The 23,678-nt window shown below is 51.7% G+C and overlaps 1 protein-coding gene and 2 non-coding genes across 3 annotated transcripts; all 3 read right to left on the reverse strand.

Annotated features, from left to right (window-relative positions):
- Positions 1-1,529: 1,529 nt before the first annotated feature.
- HSPA9 (heat shock protein family A (Hsp70) member 9) lies at positions 1,530-23,286 on the reverse strand. The gene is made up of 17 exons (XM_041470077.1): positions 22,918-23,286; positions 21,800-21,858; positions 20,176-20,263; positions 19,906-20,087; positions 19,109-19,233; positions 17,343-17,416; positions 17,153-17,259; positions 16,203-16,365; positions 15,479-15,571; positions 13,666-13,875; positions 11,150-11,377; positions 10,263-10,367; positions 9,037-9,154; positions 6,654-6,748; positions 4,972-5,064; positions 3,071-3,211; positions 1,530-2,302 (listed from the first exon to the last, which is right to left on the reverse strand). The coding sequence occupies exons 1-17, from the start codon at positions 22,987-22,989 to the stop codon at positions 2,243-2,245; spliced, it is 2,013 nt and encodes a 670-aa protein (XP_041326011.1). The 5' UTR covers positions 22,990-23,286; the 3' UTR covers positions 1,530-2,242.
- LOC121355269 lies at positions 9,706-9,774 on the reverse strand. The gene has a single exon (XR_005955403.1). It is a non-coding gene; the product is annotated as a small nucleolar RNA SNORD63 (small nucleolar RNA).
- Positions 10,829-10,900, reverse strand: LOC121355261. The gene has a single exon (XR_005955402.1). It is a non-coding gene; the product is annotated as a small nucleolar RNA SNORD63 (small nucleolar RNA).
- Positions 23,287-23,678: the final 392 nt, after the last annotated feature.

Genomic DNA, 23,678 nt, shown 5'->3' on the forward strand with positions numbered 1-23,678 from the left:
GGCACGGGGCGGCCGGACGGGCCGGGAGCGGGGCGAGCACGGGGGACACGCACCTGTGCCACCCCCGCCGGGGCCGGGGGGAACCGCACCGCCCGGGGCCGGGAGCAGCTGCGGGGCCGCGCCGGGGCCGGCGGAGCCCGGGGCAGCCGCGGCCCTTTTCCCTTTTCCCGTGCGGGAAGCGCGGTCACGCTTCCACTCTGCGCCCTGCACGGCCCTGCCCTCCCGACCCCGGCCCGCCCTCCCCGCCGCCGGTGCCGGTGCCGGTCGGGCCCCGCCGCTCGGTGCCCGCTCCCCCCGGCGCGCGGCGCTGACGTCGCACGCGGTGCTCGCGCTCCCCCGCGCCGCGCACCATGTGTTGCAATCGCCTCACATGGGGGCCCTTGACGTCACTTCCGGGGGGAGACGGCAGCGGGGCGCCGCGCCATTGGCCACCGCCCCTCCCCGTGCGCGCGCGCGGGGCATTGTGGGGCACGTAGTCCGCAGGCCTCCTGGCGGGGCGGGAGCGCGCGCGCGCGTCTCGCGAGAGCTGCGCAGAAAGACCCGCGCGCGCTTAAAGGGCCCGTGAAGGGCGGCGGGGCCGGGGCGGGGCCGGCACCGAGCGGGGACTGAGGGGACGGGCGGGAACACGGCAGGGGTGCACGGCGCCGGAATACCCCAGGGATGATTGGGAATACACTCCACAGCCTCTCTGCACCGTCTCCTCAGGGCTGGGCACGCCGCCCCCGGGGGAATCGGCCGCTCCTGGGGGCTTTGTGTGACCAGAGCTCGCACTGACCCCCGCCCATCCAAGTCACGAACGGACAAGTTCATCGATGCCCAGTGCCCAACCTCGGGGACACCGCCATGGCCCCCAGCCAGCGCCCAGCCCGTCCCACCCACACTGCCGGGGTATGCCCAAGAGGATTCCATCAGAGGGGTCAGGGGCTCGCTGAAGCCCGGAGAGACAACATCCACTGCTGTCCGCTCATCCATGCAGGGGCTGCTCCAGTGTGGGAGGCAAGCACGCGGGTCAGACACAAGTTCCCTTTAACGAACCCACTGACGATTCCTGAGCACATGCTGGGCCACCTGAACTGCCTTGAGTGCCAGAACAAAAACCATCCTTTCCTCCCCACTAATACTTGAGCTGGCAGGACAGAGCAGCCACCACCGTGGGTTCTGTTCCAGTTCAAGAGACACAGAGTAACAGAGCAGCTACATTCATGCACCTCCCTGCGAGGCCGGGCTGCTGGAAGCACAGTGGGCAAGCGCTGCTCCAGCCTGCAGCCTGTTTTTAAGGCTAAGTCCAAGTCCAAGGTCCCTGACAGGGAAGTCCCACTGCTACTGCAATCACAGGACTTGGGGCACCTAGTGAGAGTAGAACTGACACTCTCAGAAGAGCCCAACCCCAACCTGACACCAGAAACCTTCTTTTTGCCTGTGAATGAAGCATAAGTTCATAAAGTTACAGCTGCATGGCTGCTCCCTCCGCAGCTGTCACAGGCAGTAAAATGCTTGTGTTCTCCATCAAAGGCCAGGAGACCAGGAACTCCATGTTGGACACTTTTCTGCTTTTATTAAAAAAAAAATCCAGAATGGATCCAGTAACAGTTTTATTATCAAGGAAATTGTTTTACCATAAGCAGAGAACAGACACAGGATGGAGCAGAAGGCTTAGACAAGCAAAGTATTGAACTTCCACGCTGACTCCTTGGTAAGAAATAATGTTACAGCTGAGTTTGAAGTAGCCCCTTTCCTTCAGAACAAGGGTACCAGCCTAGCTCAGGGCTAAATGGTCTCCAGCAATGTCCCCAGCCTTGCCCCTGCTGCTCACAGCCCTCCACCTGCTCCCAGCTCCTCAGCCCCACAAGGAGGGGCCATGCAGGCCTTATTCTCCTCCCCATGCCCGGACAGCTTCCATCTCCACCCTCCAATTTCACGACATGGTTTCCAAGTTTGGATCTCGGATTTACTACACCATTGTGTCAAGTATTAAATGATCAGCCAGTCCCCAGGTGCCCAGGGAACACACCAGGGCCAAACTCATAACTTTGTCTGGCATGAATTAACTTTCATCAAGTGACAATTTATCTAGCAGACACATCACTAAATTTATACATTGAAGAATTTTATATATAGAATACTGCAAAAACACAGTAAGTCTGAATTCTGCCCCTTGCTGCTCAGGAAGGTCCCTTCTCTCCCAAGCATCAAGAAAATCGACCTCTTCATCGTTCTCTCATCAAGGAAAGACAGAGACTCCTTATTGCTTCTCCTCCTTCTGATCTCCTGGACTTCCAGAACCCTCTCGCTCCGAGGCCATCTGTGAACAAACAGGTTTATTACTTCTGGTAACAACAAACTGGCCATTTTTCCCTGGCTGGCTGCGCAGGTCAGCCCCAGCCTGGAGAACCCTCCATCCAGTGCAACGAGCAATGTCCACTGAGAAGGGAAATCTTCATCTCTGCCTGAGCTCTGGCAGGGAAATAACAATCTTCCCATTATTCCTTTTCCCAGGGGATATAACAGGCTGACAATGCAGCACTGAAGGTTTGGTTTGACATCAGGAAAGCAGCTGTTCCCAGTAAGGACAGCTCGACACCAAGGTCACCTGGGCACTGTGCCACTGTCATGCTGGGACACCTCCCTGGCCAGGTGCCAGGGGGTGGGAGGGCCTTCCACTGGGAAGGGGATGGAGAAGAAAATCCCAATGGCCTTTACTGTGGCTTTAGGCAGACTGAACAGGAATTGTGTTTTACAACCACCCTGAAGAAAGTTCAGGAGTTACTTGACTCCTTCAGGCACTCCATGCACTGAGGGGAAAGCCCTCTCCTTGCTCTTCTGGATGCTCCTTACTAGGAGCTTCCCCCTTTCCATGGAATGCAGTACAGTAACAGAACACCCAGCCTGGAAGCATGGTCAGGATTTCAGGCCTTCAACTCTCCCCGACATTCCACAGCTGCCCCTTCAGCCAGTGTCACCCAGAGAGAGCTGCACAGAGGCTCAGCACCACCCCCCACCTGAGAGTTCAGCGTCCTGACTCCCCCCATCCCATCTGACAGCTCTGAATGTGAACTGGCCATGCACCTACCTTCTTGTATGCCATTTCAAAGAGTTTCAGGGAAGCCTGCTGCAGGCTGGTTGCTGCCTGCCTGATGTTCTCTCCTGTTTCACTATCTTTACGAGCCAGAAGTTCTCGCATTTTAGCAATTTCTTCCTTTAATTTGTTGCACTGCAAAGAAGATGCAAAGGTGAAATGCTGCACTTGGTTCACTGTTAATCTCCATCCTGTCATTTCACCACCTGCTAGCCCCCTTTTCGTGCCAGAAGCCATGAAGTGAAGCCTCAAAGTAAGTGTACAGGGCCTAGGACTGTGCCCAGCTCCCAGGGGGCACCTGTCCACTTCACCAACAGTGTCCCAGTTGGCATTAATGGGGCCCTATTTGCTGTCTGGGCAGAGGTGCCAAGAACAGAGCTCTGCAGGGCCTGACCACTGGCCAAGGCCTGGCACAGCTCACCTGGCACAGCCATGCCAGGGCAGTGGACAGTAAGCTGGTTTCCATGGCTATTGAAGCCCTGCTAGGGAGTTGGTGAGCAGGGCTGCTCCTGCCCTGGTCAGTCCCTGTGCTGCAAACCAGCAGTGGGCTCAGCCTGGCCCAGAGCCATCTGTCAGTCCCTGCACAGGCTGGCACTGCCTCCTTCCCTGGCAGGCTGCTGGAGAGGGCGCCTGGGCATGGCTGTGCCAGCAGGGCTCACAGGCACAGGCACAGCTCTGCAGCACACCACAGGATGGGGACACGGAGTGATGGCCACCATCAGCACCAGCCAGCACAGGCTGCCCCCACCTCCCCAAGTCACAGGGAACAGTCCCTGCAGGGAACAGGGATTTAGGCTCCATGCTCCTGTGAGAGGAAACCCTCTCACATAATTCCAAACAAAGAGCCAGCCATTATCACAGAATCACAGAATGGTTTGGGTGGCAAGGGATCTTAAAGACCATCTCATTCCACCCCCCTGCCATGGTCACTCACCCAAGTTGTTCCAAGCCCTGTCCAACCTGGCCTTGGATATTGCCAGAGATCCAAAGGCAGCCACAGCTGCTCTGGGCACTTTGTGCCAGGGCCTCCCACCCTCACAGGGAAGGATTCCTTCCCAATATCCCATCCAGCCCTGCCCTCTGGCAGTTTAAAACCATTGCCCCTTGTCCTGTCCCCATCTGCTGGCAGAGAAACAGCCTTTAACTGACCAGAGGCTGCTACCAACAAACTGTAACTGTGCTCCCTCAGACACCTCAGAGCCCCCAGGAGCCCTTTAATTCTGCTTCCCAGAGTTGTTACATTGGTAATTGGGTACACTCTTCTAAACATGACTTTTGAAATTCACAATGCACCACCTTAGAGTGGTGTGAAAAGCACTCTTGGATATTAAATACCCATTTCATTTCTAAGAGAGAAAAACTGGAGTTAAGTGGACACTGATTTTATTGCCCCCAGGTTCCTCGGTGCTGTGCATGCACTGCCAGGAGAACACAGCAGCTGTGCCTCTGTCCCTGTGCTAACAAGGGCGGGCACTGTCCACAGTCTCCAGCCTCAGAGCAAACCCCCCTCTGAGGAGCCAGCCACAGCACAGTCCTTATCACCGCATGCAAGGCCATGCCAAGGACACAGCTCTGTCAGAAACCTCTCATCAGCAGCTTCCCAGGCGCTCAGAGCCTCAGTGACACCGACTTGGCACTTTGCAATAGGTTATTTGCCAGCACCCAAACCCTGTTCCCCCTAAGGATGCCTGTCCATTCTCCCCTCAGCCACACTCACCCCTCCCAACGAGTGTTACAGCCAGAGGTGCAGGGCTGTGCCACCTACACTCACCACAGACACACAGCCAGAGCCGGAGCCACTGGCCAGAGCCAGCTGGGAGTTGAGTAGGAATGTGAGCAATGATTTTGTGAGGAATGTCATGTGCTGTAAAACTCGCGCATCAGTAACCACCTACCTCATCTGCTGGCAGCTGATCCTTGAACTCTTCCATCTTGGACTCCGTGTCGTGGATGATGCCCTCGGCCATGTTCACGGCCTCCACGCGTTCCTGGCGGAGAGAGCTCGTCAGGGCTGCTGCCCACACCACTGGTGACAAAAGTGGTGACATTTCATGCCCCAAACTGCCAAGCTTCATACAAGCTCCCACCCAGGGTCCTTCTTAATGGCACCAGGGCAAGAAGAAATGCAAGCAAACCATTTCTAGATGCACTGTGGCCTCACAGGGCCCCGAGAGGAGTCTGTGCTAGCCAGCCCTCAGGCTTTCACTCACAGTCACTCCTCTAAACTACAAGTGACCAACGCACCACCACTGCTGGCATATAGGAAAGGACAAGACACCTCAGGGACAGCACACCACACTCTGCCCCATGGAAAGCAGCAGAGCTTTTGGAGAACATCCTGAAGCTTCTTCAGCAACAGAGGCACTAGAGACAACTCAAATGCTGGGTGGTTTTACTCATGGTCCCTTATTAAAAAACTCCCATTTATGCATTCCTGATGCTTTTATGGCAGTAAAACCAGGAGCAGAAAAGTGTAACGAGGCAATTTTTGAAATCTACAGTTATACAAGTGATCACCTTGTTCTGTGAGCTCACTGGCCAGGGGTGGGTCCCACTTCAGGATTACAAGAGGGAGGAACTTATCCAGCATATAAGATACAAAGTAAGGCGGCAGAACAATTTTCAGTGCAGCCTCTTTAGACACCAGACATCCCCCTACGCTCCACAGCAATGATGAGGTTATTCAAACAGCGAGACTTTCAGAGCAAGGTCTTTGAAAGCTCCCCAGCTAACATACAAATGCCCATCAGCCACTGCTCTGTGGCTTTAGAGGTTCTGAGGCCAGGCAGCGCTGCTTCCTGGGGATTTATTCCATGCCTTCTCCCCTTCAGTCCTCTTCTGACCCCTTCCCTACTGGGTGCAAGATGTACAACACTGCCTGGATAGCTGAGACAGGCTCCTGCAGGCTGAAGGACACAAAATGGATCAATTCCAAGTGCCAGTTTCAGCAATCACTAAACACATGCTGGTGCCACATCCCAGAATCAGTCTGTGCTGTGTCTGCTCAAAAATCAATGCTCTAGATTTAGTTGTATAATTCATTATTACTACCCTCATTAAATGAATTAGTTCCAACCATTAATCTTGTGTGTATTTCAGGTTCCTCCATGGCAAGTGCCAGTCTTTACTCAACACAGCCAGTGAGGATTTCCATCACCTCCTTCTGGCCTCACCTGCACTGAGGCCAGCACTGCTCACAGGGACAAAGCATTCCAGGTGTCAAATACACAGCAAAGCGGGACAGTGGAGAGCAGTGATGACAGAAACCCTCGCTAGAGCTGCAAAGCTGTTTGCCATGAGCAGCAGGCCAGTGGGTTTGCTCACTGCTGCCTCCCCATCCCAGGAATTCCTCAGGGAGCAGTAAATGCAGTCACACAGGGCAAGCAAGGTATCCAACCTCAAGACCCAAATGCCTCCGCAAACACCCTGGAGTGTCAACTGAGTGTAGGGAAAGGAGCAGACACTTGGTAAGAGCTCACAGAGCAGAGCCCTGGGTCCCCAGGGGTGGGCACAGCTCAGAGCAGAGTGCAGAAAGCAGCAGCTCCTCTGCTCCCTGAAGGTCCTGCAACCCCATTACCTTTCTCCGCCTGTCCTCCTCGGCGTATTTCTCTGCATTCTTCACCATGTTCTCAATTTCATCCTTGCTGAGGCCGCCAGAGGACTGGATAACAACTGCAGCAGAGAAGAACATGAATAAAGGATCTGCTCTCACCTTTGAGGAGAGGATTATTCCCCAGCCTGACAGCAGCAGCCTCCCTCAGAGACGCTGCACCCAGGGAGGCCCCATGAGCAGGGCAAAGATTGTGACTCTTTAAAGAGCCACTGATGCTGCTGGCAAGGTGAAAGCCTCATCTCCTGCAGCTGCAACTCCCCAGCTCTGCCACACACTCCCTGCCTGCTGGTCTGCAAAGTCACTCTGGCCAGTCCTCAGTTAATCCTCCTGGAAAGAGAGGGTGCAAAACCCTCAAACCAAAGGAGCAGATTAGAACTGCAGAACTAAAAAAACAAGTCAAAACTAAAACCCCTCAAACAAACAAACCAACCCTCCAGCAAAAACCCAAACAACAACAAAAAAATTTCAAAGAGAAGGAATGGTTTCACCCAAGATTCCTTTTCCTGTTGGAAAACAGCCCAGGCTTGGTGGCAGGGTAAGACAACATTTCCCACCCAGCTCCTCACATTGCCCTTAATAAGGAACGGAGCGTGACTCTATGGGCAGGCTCTTACATGTCCCCTCCTTGGTATTTTTCCTCTATTAGTGTCAAAAAGCATAATCCAGATTCAGGCTTTACTGCAGGAATTAGTCCAATTTCATTGAAAGAGGACCAATATCCAGGATACCTCAATGCCCATAAAAGTGCATGCTACAATCACAATTTAAAGGAATATTTGTCAATAGTACAGAACCCTGAACAAAGACACACACACAGAGGTGTCCTTTGGACAGAGATGTGGGATGAGCAATTCAGCTTTGTAATCAGGACCACATCTACCTAAGGGTAGGCAGCTAGAAGTAATTCTGGTTGCCTGTCACTAGGAGTCTTTTCCTCAGCAGTAGAAGGCTGCCACATGTGCAAGGTCTCCAAAGAAATCCAAGTAACAAGCAGGGTGGTTTTGGTGCCAACCTGCTGCCAAAAAGCCAAGCATTGTGATTAAAAGTAGCACACACCCTCCAGTTGTGCATAGTTAATACTTCTGCTAACTGAAGCATTTCACGGCTCAAGGGTTCTCTCCAAGAAACAGCTGAAAGGCAGTACAGAGGCTTCCAGTTACAAGGGCGAAGAGAGTTTTATTTCCTATCAGGGGCATCTGTAAATGCTTAAAATTAATCTCCTGAACCCACCACAGAGCTTTAGAAACTGTCAGCTGTGCCATTAATTACCCCAGTACATGGGGCCCAGTACAACATTTCACTGCACCACAGAGCAGAATACACTGACAACTTGAACTCCCTGAGCCTCCTGCCAGATGGAGACACTTCCAGCCTAAACAGAAGAAAATGGACAAGGTGGTTACAGGGAAAACCTGCTGCTTCAAAATATCCCAGTATCCAGACCTTCATAATGGAATATAACAAACAGGGTCTTGGTACAGGGCTGGTCTGCTCAGCTGTACACAACACACCCTGGAGTCAGAGATCCTCCTGATTTGATTCTCCCTTAAAAGCTGGCACCTCACTGCAGCCAGGCTCAAAGACAGCAATCCCTGTGTGTTCCCAAAGAAACAGTACTCCCACACAGCTCAAGGACAACTCATACACAGTGCTGCATTCCCAAACTCCAGCTTCTGTCCCCTCAGGGTAACACAGGGCACACATGACTGCCCCAAACACCTTGGTGACAGAGCACAGTCCACCAACACCAGCGTGCCCTCGGTGAGCCACCCTGCTTGCCCAACACACCTGGGCATTGGGACACAGCTGATCCATGCAGGAAACCCAGGGAACAGCTGCACTCTGCTCACATGTTGCTGCAATTATTCCAGATGGCAACACCAAGGCAGGACAGTCACACAGGGCAAAACCACTTGGAATATGGTGAAACCCTGCCAGTGAGGGCTGCCTAAACACTGACACAGGCAGGTGTTTCATCTCTGCCTAACATGCAAGGACAGCATCCAGTGGCAGCAGCCTCTGGCAGCAGGTTGCTGGAGAGGGCAGAGGCTGTGTGCTTAGAGAAGCTTCACTGCCCTACAAGAAACCCACAGCTCAGCTCTCACTTATCCCTTTGCCCACCCTCCTTTCCAGGGGAGACACAGGTTCAGATGACATGACTTCAGCTGCATTTGTGCTGCACTGGCAACAGATTGAAGAGTTGGGGGGTGACCCAAGCATGGAGCAACACGCATCCCCACCCTGGACCCATGGGACACCACCCATGCAGCACTGCAGCACACTCCGTTCCCCTGGAGTCACTCAGTCTCTCAGCACTCCCTGTCCCTGTTAGGCCCAGGGCACTCACTCTGCTGCTCCCGCCCGGTGCCCTTGTCCTTGGCTGACACGTGCACGATGCCGTTGGCGTCAATGTCGAAGGTGACCTCGATCTGGGGCACTCCCCGCGGCGCCGGAGGGATCCCGACCTGAGCAAGGACAAGGATTGGCCATCAGCTCCCACAGGGACAGAGCTCAGGAGACAAGGGCTGGGCACATCACACTGGGGACCTGATACTGCATGAACCACTAACCAACCCTCAGAGCTGAACCTGTTAGTACCATGCTGTGCACCAGTACCTGGTTTCTGCCCTAGAAAAGTGCACAGAAATCACAAGAGAGAACCCCCAGGTTTGGTTCCAAGGTGGTAAGGCTCTGCTTTATTGCTACACAAGCCCATCTTCCATAGCTGTGGTAGGATGCTCTATTTCCCCAGTTCTGGACAGAGATTTCACTGTCCACCTCTGGGGAACCATTCTAAGACAGTGAAAGGCAGCACAGCTTTCTTCAGAAGTACAGAAGGGCACAGCCCTTCCTTTCTGCAGGGTTCTTCCTAGGAAGTTCACACAAACTTGGACAGATTAACAGTGCCAAACTTTGCCACCACTGACCAAACTCATTTTGCTGAGGGAGCTGGCTGGGTAGACCCCCTCTGTTCCCAGCAATGCTAGAACACTTCTGTTCCCCAGAGAGCAGGGCGTGGGCTCAGTTCATAAAGTCTCCACACGATTCTTCAGAATGATGTGTTGACAGTTTAACATCACGGCACACACGCTGCAATCCTACAAACACACACCCTGGAGTACCTCAGCTCACACTGACTCTGCTCCCAGGGTCTCACTAGGCTGAAATGGGCTTCCCTGGGGACTGCAGGTACGCTGGAGCTGCTCCAGGTCCCATCTTTGCTACACCAGAGTAGAGGCCAGCATTCAGATTATCTGCTGGTACTGGTACTGCACAGGCTTTTTTGTACCCAGAGAGCCCTTCCTGGTGGCCAGGCCTGTAGCCCCAGTGCTACATGGGAGCGCTCAAACTCTGAGTTCCATCTTCAATGCCAGCTGGTCCTCAGCCACAGAAAGGCTGTCTCAGGGCCAGGCTGTGCTCCTGGAGGCTGCTTTTGTACTAGAAAGGGGTCAAATATCTTCTGTAAGATGACTCCCCCTCAACACTGCCTTCAGGAGGCAGCTGAAATGGAGAAGGCTCTAAACATCTCCCAGAAGGTCAAATCTAAGGTCAGGAATAGAGAAGCCAACGTACCAATGTGAACTGGCCAAGCAGTTTGTTGTCACTGGCCATCTCTCTCTCTCCCTGGCACACTTTGATCTCCACTTGTGTTTGCCCATCAGCAGCTGTAGAAAACACCTATGGAAAAGGAACAGGAAGTTACTGTATCGCTAATTAGAATACAAACATCTGCAGTTACAAGCTGACTGAACAAGGAATAAAAAGAAGCTGCTTGGAAGGGAAAATCATGAAATGCTTGCTGCTCCTATTTCCTCTGACAAAACTCCAGGGCATCAAGGCTAGCAAGAGCCAAGCCAATGTTTTCTTGTCCTGTATGCACCTGGGGACACAAAAACTGGCCATCCATGGCAGGAGCAGGTTCCAGGGCAGCCACCACACCCCAGAAAATCTCCCCTGAAGCAGCAGGCTCCAGCCCACACCCCAGGCAGCTCAGGTGTTATCAGAGAGCACACAGCAGCAGGCCCAGACAGAGCCAAGGGAAGGAAGGGATCACACCCAAGGCACCAGGACATTACAATGCAGAGAAAAGATAACCCCTTCCCAGGCACTCAGCCAAGCAAGGGCTCTCCCATGGGCGTGGTGCTCAGTCCCAGAAGGGCTCCACACAATCCTTCTTCAGAATGATGTGTTGATAATTGACATCATGGCACACACACTGTAACAACCCTCACCAGCCCACAAACATCCTGGCATATCTTGTCATCATTAACTCAACTGCCCTCCCCTCTTGGATACAATGATAACCAGAGATACTCAGTGGCTGATGTTAAACCTGATTTCTCCACTGCTTCTCTTGTCAGATGAGCAGACAAAACCATCTACTGGGATGCTCTGGGTGGCCTTTTCTGAGTTGTCTGATAGCACCAGCAGAGTCCCACCCATTCAGAGTCAACTCTTACCTGGCTCTTCTTGGTGGGGATGGTGGTATTCCTATTGATGAGCTTTGTGAAAACACCTCCCAGGGTCTCAATGCCCAGGGAGAGGGGAGTTACATCCAGCAGCAGCACATCTGTCACATCACCAGCCAAGACCCCACCTTGGATAGCTGCTCCAATGGCCACAGCCTCATCAGGATTGACTGCTTTGCTTGGAGCACGGCCAAACAACTCCTGCACAGTCTGCTGCACCTGAGTGGAGACACAGCACAGCTCACCCATGGGGGAACCACCACAGCCACAGCAGCCTTGGCTTACCTCTATGTCCTTATGCTGCTGATACCATGGAAGCCTGAGACAGAAACACTGAGCCTCAGCTCTCTGCCTGCTCCCTCACTGCCCACCCTCCTACACAGCACTGAATGCCCTCATTCCAGCCCAGACAGCCCCTTCTCCACAGGCTCTGTGTGTCAGCTGCAAGGCAGTCCCTTCAGTGCCTTCACACAGCCCAGCCACATTCCGAGGGAATCCTTCCAGGCTTATCTGGGAGTCAAGGACTGCTCCCTGGGAACTGTGCAAGCTGACACTGAGCAGGACACAGCTGCCAAGAACAGTACAGCTGTGGAGGAGCACAGGGAAGGTAAAAAAATCCAGCAGCACAGTTCATGTTGTTTGTGTGCAGTAAAGGGAAAAAAAAAAGGGAATTGTATAAAGAACAGTGCTTTCCAGCTCTTTATTTCATGGACTCTTTCAGCAGAGATGTGTTTTTTCAGCACTCTGAGCTCTGCTGTCAGTTCTGCCCTGCTCAGTCCTTCCCCACATCTGTGCTCAAGATCCCAACAGACTTCCTGCTGAAGCATCCAGACAGGAATGCACTAGGGTCTGCCCTAGAGCACAGCTCAGAATTGCCCTCCTCTACCCTACAAGGGAAGGCTGTGGGGCTGGGCCTCCTGCCCCAGTACAGGTGTTGGGCACACCAGCCCGGGTGAGTGGGACATGCCTGGAAAATTGCTGGAAGCAAACACCCAACTCTGCACTGCAGCCAGGAGACACCTGCCCAGAGTGCTCATTACAGAGGTGACTCTTATGTGTGAACATGTAATTAAATGCAAGTGTTTCCCTCTGGAGGTGCATTTTACAGTACAAAACAATATTTGTAACCACCCACGGTCCATCTCCCAGAGTACTGGCCTTGGGAGAGCTCCAGAGGAGCCACTTTCCCCCCTAGCAGGGGGAAGATCGCAGAACAAGGTACTCAAGAGAAGGCTTGGCTGTGTACAACACACTGGCACCAATTTCAGAGGCAGAGCATTGACTACAGGCACTCAGGAAGGCATTCTGTCAGCTCAAAGCTACACATGGCTGGGGGTTAAGAGGGGAAGAAAAAAAAAAAACAAACCAACCAATATTTAAGATCTGTCTTCCACCCCTGAAGGATATATAATGTTTCAGGAAAAGGTTTTGTGTTTTCATCACTTCATACATATGTAATCACACTATTTTTCCTTTATCCAGCTGGAACAACAAGGACTTTGGGAACATACAGCAGAGTTACTCCACCTGAGCTCTGGCCAGAACAGGAGCTTCTGTTTATCTTGCTGCTCTGGCTCCCCTGCCTGGGTGACCTTCTGCTCACACCAGTATCACCTCCACCCACCAGGCTCAGTAATACAGGGAGGAAAAACCCTCCCACCAAACCCCAAATCAACCCCAAGCAGGACCATGAACACACCTACTGTCCTAGAGAGGACCTGCAAATCACAAAGCAACAAATAGTCCAAGCCTGAGTGATCCCTCTGGAGTGAGATTTTGGTGCTCTCTGCAGGAAAGGCCAGGCTGTACCCTTGGAGGAAGCAGGGAACACCTCTGTTTAGCTCTGGGATGGAGGAGCAGCAGCAGAGCATGGCTGGAACAGGAGCAGTAAATCACCCGCAGACAGCACTTATCTGCACAACTGTGCATGTCAGCACAACAGGCTTTAAAGCTACCTGCTGAGCTTATCTCCACAGAACTAAGGGCCAGGCTTTAGATAAGAAGTGTCTGCAAGAGCCAGGTAAATGGGCCTGCCAACAGCAGCCTCCAACAGGTAGCTCTGATTACTCACAATCAGCAGGTACCAGAGGGGTTCTGCTCAAGCAGGTTCTTCATAGCTGGAAGTGCTGAAAATCCCTTGGAAGGCACAGACTGCTAACAAGTGGCTGTCACTGAAATGTACCTTTACCACACTGAGTCCACAACAAGACGAAATACCCTGTACTTCTCAGCAATGCTGCTCGTGTCCAGTGCACACCAGGATGTCAGGCTGCAGCTGGACTTTCACCTCCCAGCACGTCCCCCTTGACTCTGTACAGTGCAACTCAGCTCCAGCCCCAGGTCCCAGCTGGGCTAAGCAAACAGAAGGAGAGGTCCTGGGCAGTGCTCCCTTGGGACCCTCAGCGCTGAGTCTGCCCTGAGCACTCCCAGCTCCTCTGTCCTGAACCCCCACAAGCAAGCACAGGGCAGCTGTGCCAGCCCTGCCTGAACAGGCCCTGAGCTCATACCTTTGGCATTCTAGTCATGCCACCAACGAGGATGACTTCCCCAATGTCACTCTTGCTGACTTCAGCATCCTGCATGGCTTTCTGGCAGGGGGCCACTGTCCTCTTGATCAGGTCAGCCACAATGCCCTCGAACTGCGCCCGACTCAGCTTCATGTTCAAGTGCTTTGGTCCGGAGGCATCCATGGTCAGGTAGGGCAGGTTGATGTCGGTCTGTGGCATGGAAACAGGCTCAGGAAAAACTAGGAATGGGCTTTACATCAGCTAACAGGTTCTGTTTGGCCTGTACTGAGGTATCTGCTTGGCTTTCACCCTCCAGCCCAGTTTAAGTGGCAGCAGGCACACTTTTACGTTTGACATTTCAGAAATAAGAAAATGATTTCATTCCACACCTCATGGTTACAATTGTTAAACCCCAATTTTAATACTGTGTTACTTCACGGTCTTTCATTGTTGAGCAAAACAATTTGTCACAGACAGGAGGTAGAGGGAGAAACACTGGAAGCGACAACCTTAATGCTGTTCCTTCAGCACAACACAGAAGAAAGCCCATCTGCAGACTTCCAAAGATTCTGCCAACTGACTGACACTCCACGCCAGGTAAATTCCTTAAAGGTATTTCCTTCCCTCCTGGCTGTTCTCTAAATATCAATAGCTCATGTTCAACAGCCACTCTGCTGCCATTTAACACAAATTTAATTAGAGCAAGGAATCATAATCCCCACTTTAATGGCTGTTTGTCACACGCTGGATTTTTAAAGCAAATCTCATACTGAAATCATCTGATTCAAGTGCTGAGTCATGCTGACATCAAAAGACACTACAATCCAAAGCAATTAAAACATTAGTGGTTTAAGCTCTAGAGATTAAGTTTACACAAGAATTAAAGCCCTGCTGCTGACTAGAAGTGTGCACTTACTTTATACACAGTGTAGTCAAAAGTATTAGGGGAAAACAGGACTAAAAGCAAGTGGTTTTCACTTCACTGCTAAAGAGTTAAAGAATTCAGTCTTTCCTGGTATGAACAAACTGCATTTGCCAGCTCTTGAGCTCATAAAACAGAGCTTGCTATGTCTCTGGCAGAACTATGCAGCCATTGTGACTGCCCTCAGCTCCTTGCTATAAGCTCCCCACTGGCCAGCAAAAAGACCACCATCAGATAAAATTAAAGATGCTTATTCAGAAGCTAGAACTTGGCAGACTCCCCATTTCAATTACTATATAATTGACCTTAATTTCACTTAGCCAGGACTATTACACTCCCAACTTGCTGCTTCTCCAGTTCCTTATTCAGTAATGAATAAAAGACACACTTGACTGCATTAATATACAAAGCTGATGGAAAAAAGGAGGGAGGGTGGCTGCTGCCCATTGTCCAGCCAACTTGTCTATATGCAAGTAAGTCAAGATTCTGTACAGGAATTACTACACAAATTAGCTATTTCAGTGGAATGAGTAGCACCAAGGTTTTGGAACTGCTTGCACAGAGCTGTAAGTGGTTCCAGTAACCCAGCAGCACTGGCTAAATTCCCTGATGCCCATAACACTTCTGAAGTACAGAAGGTTGGGAAGGTCACATTCCCTGCAAGATCAGAAGCTGTGGTGCCAGAAAAAGGGCAAAACTCAGCACCCAACAACTCAGCTTCCAGCAGCGCTCTGTGGTCTGAAAGCCCACCCTGCTGAGTGACCAACTGTGCTAGAGATGCCACTGGGTTACACAGAAGAAAAAGCATGTCAGAGAGCTTAGTAAACAAAGCCAGTGCAGAATTCTGTGTCTGCTAATGCCGTAATGAATGCTCTGGATCCAGACACATACCTGCACAGATGATGAAAGCTCGCACTTGGCTTTCTCTGATGCTTCTCTCACCCTCTGAAGGGCCATGTTGTCTTTAGTCAGGTCAACTCCCGTCTGAGTGACAAAAACAAGGTTAACAGACTCTCAGCACCTGCTCAGGAGTAACATCCCTGCAGTTCACCACTCAGAGCTCTTTACTGAAGAGCTATTTCTAGAGCAGACTGCCATGTGCACTGTGCTGCTCTCTCCTTGCTGGCACGGGTAGTCAGCATTTCCAATCTGCCAGCCCCCTCTGCCCCGCAAGTGATCATACCATGAATTACAGACTGAAACTTGGAAAGGCTGCTGCAGCACAGAATAAGACAGGACTGAATTAGCAAAGGGGTTGGAATTACATGGCAGTTTCCTCCCAGCAACCCTTGTTTGCATCTGTCCGGTCACATTCAACTGCATCACAGATGTTTACTTTTGAAACTAAGCAGACTGTGTATAGGACAGTCCTGCTATACCAGAGAGAAAAAAAGGCAGAAGTTCTGCTATTCTGCATCCTCCAGGAAAGGAATATTCCACTTCAAGAAAAGAGGAGGAAGAAGTGGAAGCCAGGCTAAGTAGTGTCTAATCCTCTTAAATTCCAGCAGTGCCAGAGGTGACAAGTCCTAAGAATTTAAGAGAATGCTCATTCTTCTAAAGAAGTGAGGTTGAAAAGCAGTGTAACACAGAACTGTGCTCTCAAGAGACACCTTACCTCTCTCTTGAACTCTTTCACAATATACTGTAGCAAGGCCTGGTCAAAATCTTCTCCACCCAAGAAAGTGTCACCATTGGTGGACTTCACCTCAAAGACTCCCTTCTGGATTTCCAACACAGAGATATCAAAAGTGCCACCACCCAGATCATAGACTGCGATGCTGCAGGAAGAGAGGCAGGACAATATTACTTTCTCCACAAAGGTGAGCGGCTCAAACTCCCTCTCCTAAAGAGATGATGTGCAGAACGCACACTGGTGCCCACACAAGTTCAAAGCCTCTCTAAAGATAGCAGTGAACAATCTCAAAATGTCCATACCCCCTGAGCACCCAGAGTCCATGTGGGGGTCCCTGGAAGATGTGCTGCACAAAGCCTGACCTTGCCCACTTTTTCAGAGGGCAGCTCCTGCCTCTCCAAAATCAGACTTCTCACATGCAATGACAAGAGCAGGGACACCAGAACTATTACAAAATGGCTTTTTTTCCAGAATGTTTCAAATGTAATGAGGCTTTCCCAGCATACCTCAGAAATACAGAACTCTAACAAAAGCCTGCACTTCTGTAATCACCCCCGACAGCAACAGAGGACTGAATGCAGGCAGGGGAGCTGCAAGCCATGGACAGCTGGCACAGCTCAGCAGAGCTCCTGTGCTGCCCATCAACACCTCTAGTGACAGCCTGTCACCCAGCTGTCCTCAGCCACACCCACCACTGCCTCTGGCAGGTAAGAAAATTAAATTGACACTTGGGTTGGATAATTAAGCTGTAGCTGCAAGTTATGAATTCTCTTTAACAAGGTTGGCTGGCACAGAACAGAGGTGACATTACAGAGCTCTCACTAAAAGCTGAGTCCACCTTGGCAGAACTCCAAGCAGTGCTCAAAAACCCAGCAAGCAAAGGAGGCAAATCCCAGCAGGTTTATTTCAGAGGGCTGGTGTTATGCACTTACACTTTGTCTTCAGACTTGTCCAGCCCATAGGCAAGTGCAGCTGCTGTGGGCTCATTAATTACCCTCAGGACATTCAAGCCAGCGATCTGCCCAGCGTCTTTGGTAGCCTGAGGAGGAAAGGGGAGAGTGCTGACTGCTGAGAGAAACTGAACGCAATTTATGAGCCCCAACATCTCCCAGCTTGACGTACCTGTCTCTGAGAATCATTGAAGTAAGCAGGGACTGTGATCACGGCATTCTTTGCTGCATGCCCCAGATAATTTTCTGGAAGAAAAAGGAGACCAAACAGAAGTTATTCTTGTAAGAATGCCAAGTTATCACTCACAGAACGGGTGGGAAGGGACCTTAAACCCCATCCCATTCCATACCCTGCCAGGGGCAGGGACACCTTCCACTATCCCAGACTGCTCCAAGCCCTGTCCAGCCTGGCCTTGGGCACTGCCAGGGATCCAGGGCCTGCCCACCCTCACAGGAAAACTTCCTCTTACTGTCTAATCGAAACTCACTCTCTTAGTCTCAGTCTACTGCCCCTGTCCCATCACTACATACTTTGGTAAATAGTCTCTCTCCATTAGTACCTAGTTTGAAATTATTTCTCCCAACCTACAGAAGACAGGCTTGCTGTTTGCTGGGAAAATGCACAGGGAGCTCTGCAGAATTCCAGTCCTTCCACAAAACACGGAATAGTTTGTAGACTTCTGGCAGCATAGCAATGCACCTCTGCAATTCCATCAGTGAGTGGATGCCACTGTAATCCATTATCTGAGAGCCTGTCTTTTTATTGTGCGAGACTGAAGCTGTACTCCATTTTTCCACATGTGATGCCCTTAAAAGTTACTCATTTTCATCCCATTTATAGAATCTCTGCCGTTGCTAACACTCAGCACAAGCAATGTACATATACCAACTTCATAAGTGTTTGAGACAGCAAGTCAGAAAAATATCTATCACACCCTATTTTAAGGTCTCAAAAAAGGGAAGTCACCAAATGCATATTGAGACCTGCTAAAAACTACAAATGTGCACAATGCAGCGTGGAAGCACAGACAGGACTCATGGCTGTGCAGCAGCCCTGCACAGAGCTTAAACACTGCACTGCTCTCTGCTGCCTGCAAATCCACTGCTGAAGCCAGGTAGCATGCAGGCCAAAAGCCAACACCCCTCCAGGAAGCAGATCCCTGCTGAAGGCAGATCAGAGTCAGTCAGATCTACCACCTCTAGATGCTCACACACCACACACTTGTATTTTACTACTAGTGGAGCTCTGGCAAGTGCCCAGAACCTAATACAGAATATACAATAATTGATGAAGCTTCAGTCCTACCCTCCTCACACTCACTGGACACAGTGTTTAACAAGTGAGGGTGCAGAAGGCACTACTGACTGTTCCCTCTCTGTACTACACTTAATTTCCCCAGAAACTACCTAAGGAATTGAGCAAGAGAGGACACATTTCTCCAGGCCAATAGGTATTTTCCCCTAGTGAAGATTTAAAGTCACCACTGCTTAATTAGCTATTAGGCCCCAACAATGGAGTCCCATGAACACTCCCTCTCTCCCTGCGTGCCACATACCCAGCAGCTGAGTAGGAACAAAGGCACCCCAAGCCTGGCTGCCCCAGCCTGTGCTCAGCAGCAGCCAGGGAGGCACAAGGACTGCAGCTTCCAAGGAAACGGAGCTCCCCCTTCTGAGAGAGTGTGAATTCAATCAGAGTCAACTCAATCAGCAACCGATTCTGGTATGAGTATCCCTTAAGTAAAGCACTGTTACACTTTGCCAAAGATTCAAGAATGAGGCGGGCACTGATCTTCCTGGAGGCTTCCTAGGAGCCCACTCTGTTCCCTTCCCCCATCTGCAGCCCTGCTCTACGAGGGTTTAGTACCAAGAAAGCGTTGTTATGGCTGAAGCACTTCCACATACAAAGCACAGAGACAGCACAGAGCAAGCTGTACAAACCTGCAGTCTCCTTCATCTTCATGAGGACAAAGGCACCGATCTGGCTGGGAGAATAGAGCTTCCCGTGAGCCTCCACCCAGGCGTCCCCATTGGAGGCACGGACAATCTTAAACGGGACGTTCTTACTGAAAACCACAAAACTCACACTCAGTTTCTGCAGCAGCACAAGCCCTATACCTATATCAGTATCAGCAATGAACACCATGTAGCTCTAAACAAAGAACACTGAACTCGCCAGCAGAGCCCCAGATCCAGAGTCCCAGAGGTACCAATTACAGATTGCTGCGGCCAACACTTACACAACACAAATAATGTACATATACCAACTCTACAAGCATTTGAGACAAGTCAGAAAAATATGTATTACACCCTATTTAAGGTCTCAAAGAAAGGGAATTAAGTCATCAAACACACAGATGGGACTCATGCCTAGGCACCAGCCCTGCAGAGAGCTTACACACTGCATTGTTCTCTGCTGCTTTAATCAGACACCTCATTTAATCACAGGCCTGAGGTACGATCACACAGCTTTGATTGCAAGCAGCCTCAAGAATTAGAAAAATCTGTACTGCAAGCACCAGCAAGCCTTTTTTTTCTTCTCTGGAAGCCTTAATGTGATCAGCAATGAATGCAGTTAAACACAGCCTGGCTCTCACACAGAAGCACTGCAACCTCGAGAGCTGAGGGCACAACAGCTTCCCCCAGAGCAGGGCCATGTCCGGAAGCAGACCAGGCCATGCTACCCCCGTGGTGTTTGCTGCCCTGGTGCTGGCAGTGGGCACTGTCCCCTCACTCACATGTCCTTCTTCACTTCGGAGTCGTCGAAGCGGCGGCCGATGAGGCGCTTGGTGGCGTAGAAGGTGTTGTGGGGGTTGGTGACCGCCTGGCGCTTGGCCGGCATCCCCACCAGGCGCTCGCCCTCGGCCGTGAACGCCACCACCGAAGGCGTGGTCCGGGCACCCTCCGAGTTCTCCAGCACCTGGGCACAAAGGCAAGTGTGACATCCACACACTCAGCTCACGGACACGCTGGAGACACCCCACGTGTAACGCTCCTGTTTTACTCACTTTCGCTTGCTTCCCTTCCATAACGGCCACGCAGGAGTTGGTGGTACCCAGGTCAATCCCAATAACAGCACCTTTGATTGCTTCTGACCTGGACAGCACATCAGGGGAAAGTAAAATTACCATTAAAGGAAAATAATTAATTGCAAAGAAATGCCCAGTCCCAAAGACAGGACAAAGTGATTTTCCCCTCCATGTTGAAGCAAATCCAGGCTGTATCCTGACCTAAGGTGTTCTCTGACTCTTACACTCAAATTCAAGCTTGTGCCTCTGTTCTGAGCCAGACTACTTACAGGCAAACCATTGCTTGTTAAAATAAGCATATAAAATATTATTCTTCCCCAGAATATCTTTACTTCATATACGTATTTATATCTTCTCAACAACCCTTAAGAGTTTGGTACAAAAAAGCCATAACTAACTTTGTCCCTACAGACAGGACTGTTTTGGGTTACTTTTGATCACGGAATCCCAGACTGGTTTGGGTTGGAAGGGACCTTAAAGCTCATCCACTGCCACTCTCTGACATGGGAAGGGACACCTTCCACTGTCCCAGGCTGCTCCAAGCCCTGTCCAACCTGGCCTTGGACACTTCTAGGGATCCAGGGACAGCCACATCTGCTCTGGGCAACCCTGGTGTTCAAACTTATTTGAAAACATTCAAATAATTTTGAATGAGTGAAAAATAAACAATTACAATTTATTAATGTTACTATTGCTTAGCATGGAGAGAAGAATCCACAGTGATAAATCACTTGGCCCATGCAGGGTGCTCTGGGCCAGAGCCAAAGCAAACCACCTTCCTGATCCTCAGGAGCAACAAGTGAATTTAGTCCCAAAAAACGGGAGTGGTTCTCACACAAGACAAATTTGAACCCTTTCCTCCTCTCTGGGAAGAGTGCATTACCCCTCCTGAGGCTCAGAGAATCCCTGCACCACAGCTTTGTTCACAGACAAAGGCACATTCTGGGATGGAGAAGGCATTCTGCAGCAGAGCAGGACTGTTTATTCCCAGGAATGTCACCTTCTCTGTGCCCAAGCTGCCAGAGGCTCTAACTCCAGTTGCAATAACAAAACAGTGAGCTTGGAACATTCAGCTGTACTAGACAGACCCAGTTTTCCCAACACAAACAGATTTCCCAGCCCATGGCCTGAATCAGCATCAGCCACAAATATCTGAGTAAGTCACACAACCAACTGCTCCCTTCTCCCGTTATCCTGCAACAAGGAAAATGAGTGATTCAAATGCATGTTTGAAATGAACTTTATCTTCAGGGCAATGGATCCAGACATCACCCATATCATGTCAGCGTAAAACAATTTGTCCCAATAGTGTTTGCATTACTTTTTGGTTGGTTTTAATCAAACAAATCTCAGCAATCCAATCCATGTTTTATGGGCACTGCTGGTGGGGGGAGCAACAGGGAACAGCATTTTCAAAGCTCCCCTGGAGAGAAACAAGACATTAAGAAACAGCCTTAGAACAGTTACTGGAGGAGGCTCCAGTTTTATTCTGCTGGTTTGGCTCTGTTACCCAATCCCTGGCTCCAATAATCAGTTTTGATATCAGGAAAAGAGTAACTATAAACACCAACAGCCAAACACGACCATCCCAAGGAGCACTTACGCGTATTTCCTGCTGGATGCTGCTCTGAGAACATTTTGGCTGAGGCCATTCCAAAATGTCTGTAAAACAGAGACATTCAAATGAGAGTTTAGTTTAAAACATCAAGAGATCTTCCAAGCAAGTCTTTCAGAACTGCCCTACTACAGTGTACCCTCTTTAAACACTTTAACTGCAAAGGAACTAACAACTTGAGCAAGACTCAAGCTGACATAAACAGCACCCCCCCAATTACTGCACTAATTAATCTGCCACAACCTATGACCAGAACCGAGGTATTTCCCTCATACAGAATAATCTGTGAGCATGTTACCAGGCAAAGACATCTCCTAAGTCAGTAGCAGATAAACATTAACCCCATTTCTCAGAGCTCTGTGACTGGTCAGCAAGAAAAGCCCCACGGCATTCTTTGAGGAACATGCAGCTGCGATTCCGCTGCAACTCCAGCTACGCCCCAGCTTGGCAGTCCCTCTGCACGTGTAAAGCAGCATCCCAGAGACTTCAGGAAACATTAATCCTCTTTCTGATTAAGAACAAACTTCTAAAAAGATATTTCAATGCGAACGGGATCGAGCCAAGACTACTTGCTGATATTTAAAGACGTAAGGCCCAGGCACTGTGCACGGGTGGCTCAGGCTGCGACAGAGCAGAGCCAGCAGGGCCAGCACAGCACGGGGAGATCTGCGGTCCCCGCTTGTCCCTAAATCGCCTCTACGTGCCCGATCCCCGCTGTCACCGTCACACGGTGAGGAATCGAGCGAACATACCACAAACCTCCTTAACACAGAACACACTCAAACACGTAAAACGGGCTCCTCTACACCCCCCAGGACCGCATCGCCCCGCAGCCACATGAGCCCGCTCTTCATGAAATCTTGAGCACGGAAGAGCCGCGGCCCGGGCCCGAACTCGCCCGCAGGCAGCGCCTTCGCCGCCCCCCAGCCCAGCACCGTCCCCCGGCTGTGTCCCGGAGCGCTCGGGCCCTCACGGCCCGCACTGTCCCCCGGCTCTGTGTCCCGGAGCGCTCGGGCCCTCACGGCCCGCACTGTCCCCCGGCTGTGTCCCGGAGCGCTCGGGCCCTCACGGCCCGCACTGTCCCCCCGGCCCCTCAGGGCGCTGACCTGCGCGGGGCGCGCGGGCGGCGCGGGTGCGGCGCGCGGCAGCAGCAGGGGCAGGCGGCTCGCGCTCAGCATGGCGGCGGCGGCGGAGGACGGGGCGCGCGGGGCCGCGGCTCTTCTGGAAACCTCCACCCACGTGGGCCGCGGGGGGGGCCGAGACGCGCCGCAGGACCCCCGCCGGTGGCTGACTCCAATAATGCCTGATCCCACCTCTCGCTTTCGGCGCGCCGCTCGGACTCCGCACGGGGTCCGCAGCTGCACGGGGGCTTCCCGACAAGGATACACAGCTCGGTGTACAGGCTGGCCCGGCTCGAGGCAGGACACGGGCAAAGAAGCGGCGCGGTGCACACCGGCGCGGCTGTGACAGCCCGGGTCCTGTGGCGGCCGTGCACTCAAGGTCGGACAGGATAAAGCGCACGGCGATTGCAGCGGCCTTGCGTCAGGCCCCGTGCTGCGCATGCGCAGCTCGCGCGGCTTGCCGCATGCGCCAAGGGCCCGGGGCCGTACCGCCCCTTCCCGCGCATGCGTGGTTCACCCCGGGGCCCCTGACCGCAGCGAGGCTGGGATCCCGCAGCGTCCTGAGAGCAGGAACGGAAAGCTGCAGAACACAGCTCCTAAACCCTGTGAACCGCGGTCCTACCGTCCCGGGAGCACCAGAAACGGCTGTGCGACCGGCTGCACTTGGAAAAAATACCTGTGAGGGATGAAACTGATACTTCCTCAGCCCCAGAGGAGAAACAGGACTTTAAATCAAGTAGTTCACA

The sequence above is a fragment of the Pyrgilauda ruficollis genome, unplaced genomic scaffold (assembly GCF_017590135.1).
Source record: "Pyrgilauda ruficollis isolate IOZ18807 unplaced genomic scaffold, ASM1759013v1 scaffold105, whole genome shotgun sequence".
In the NCBI taxonomy this organism is placed as follows: domain Eukaryota; kingdom Metazoa; phylum Chordata; class Aves; order Passeriformes; family Passeridae; genus Pyrgilauda; species Pyrgilauda ruficollis.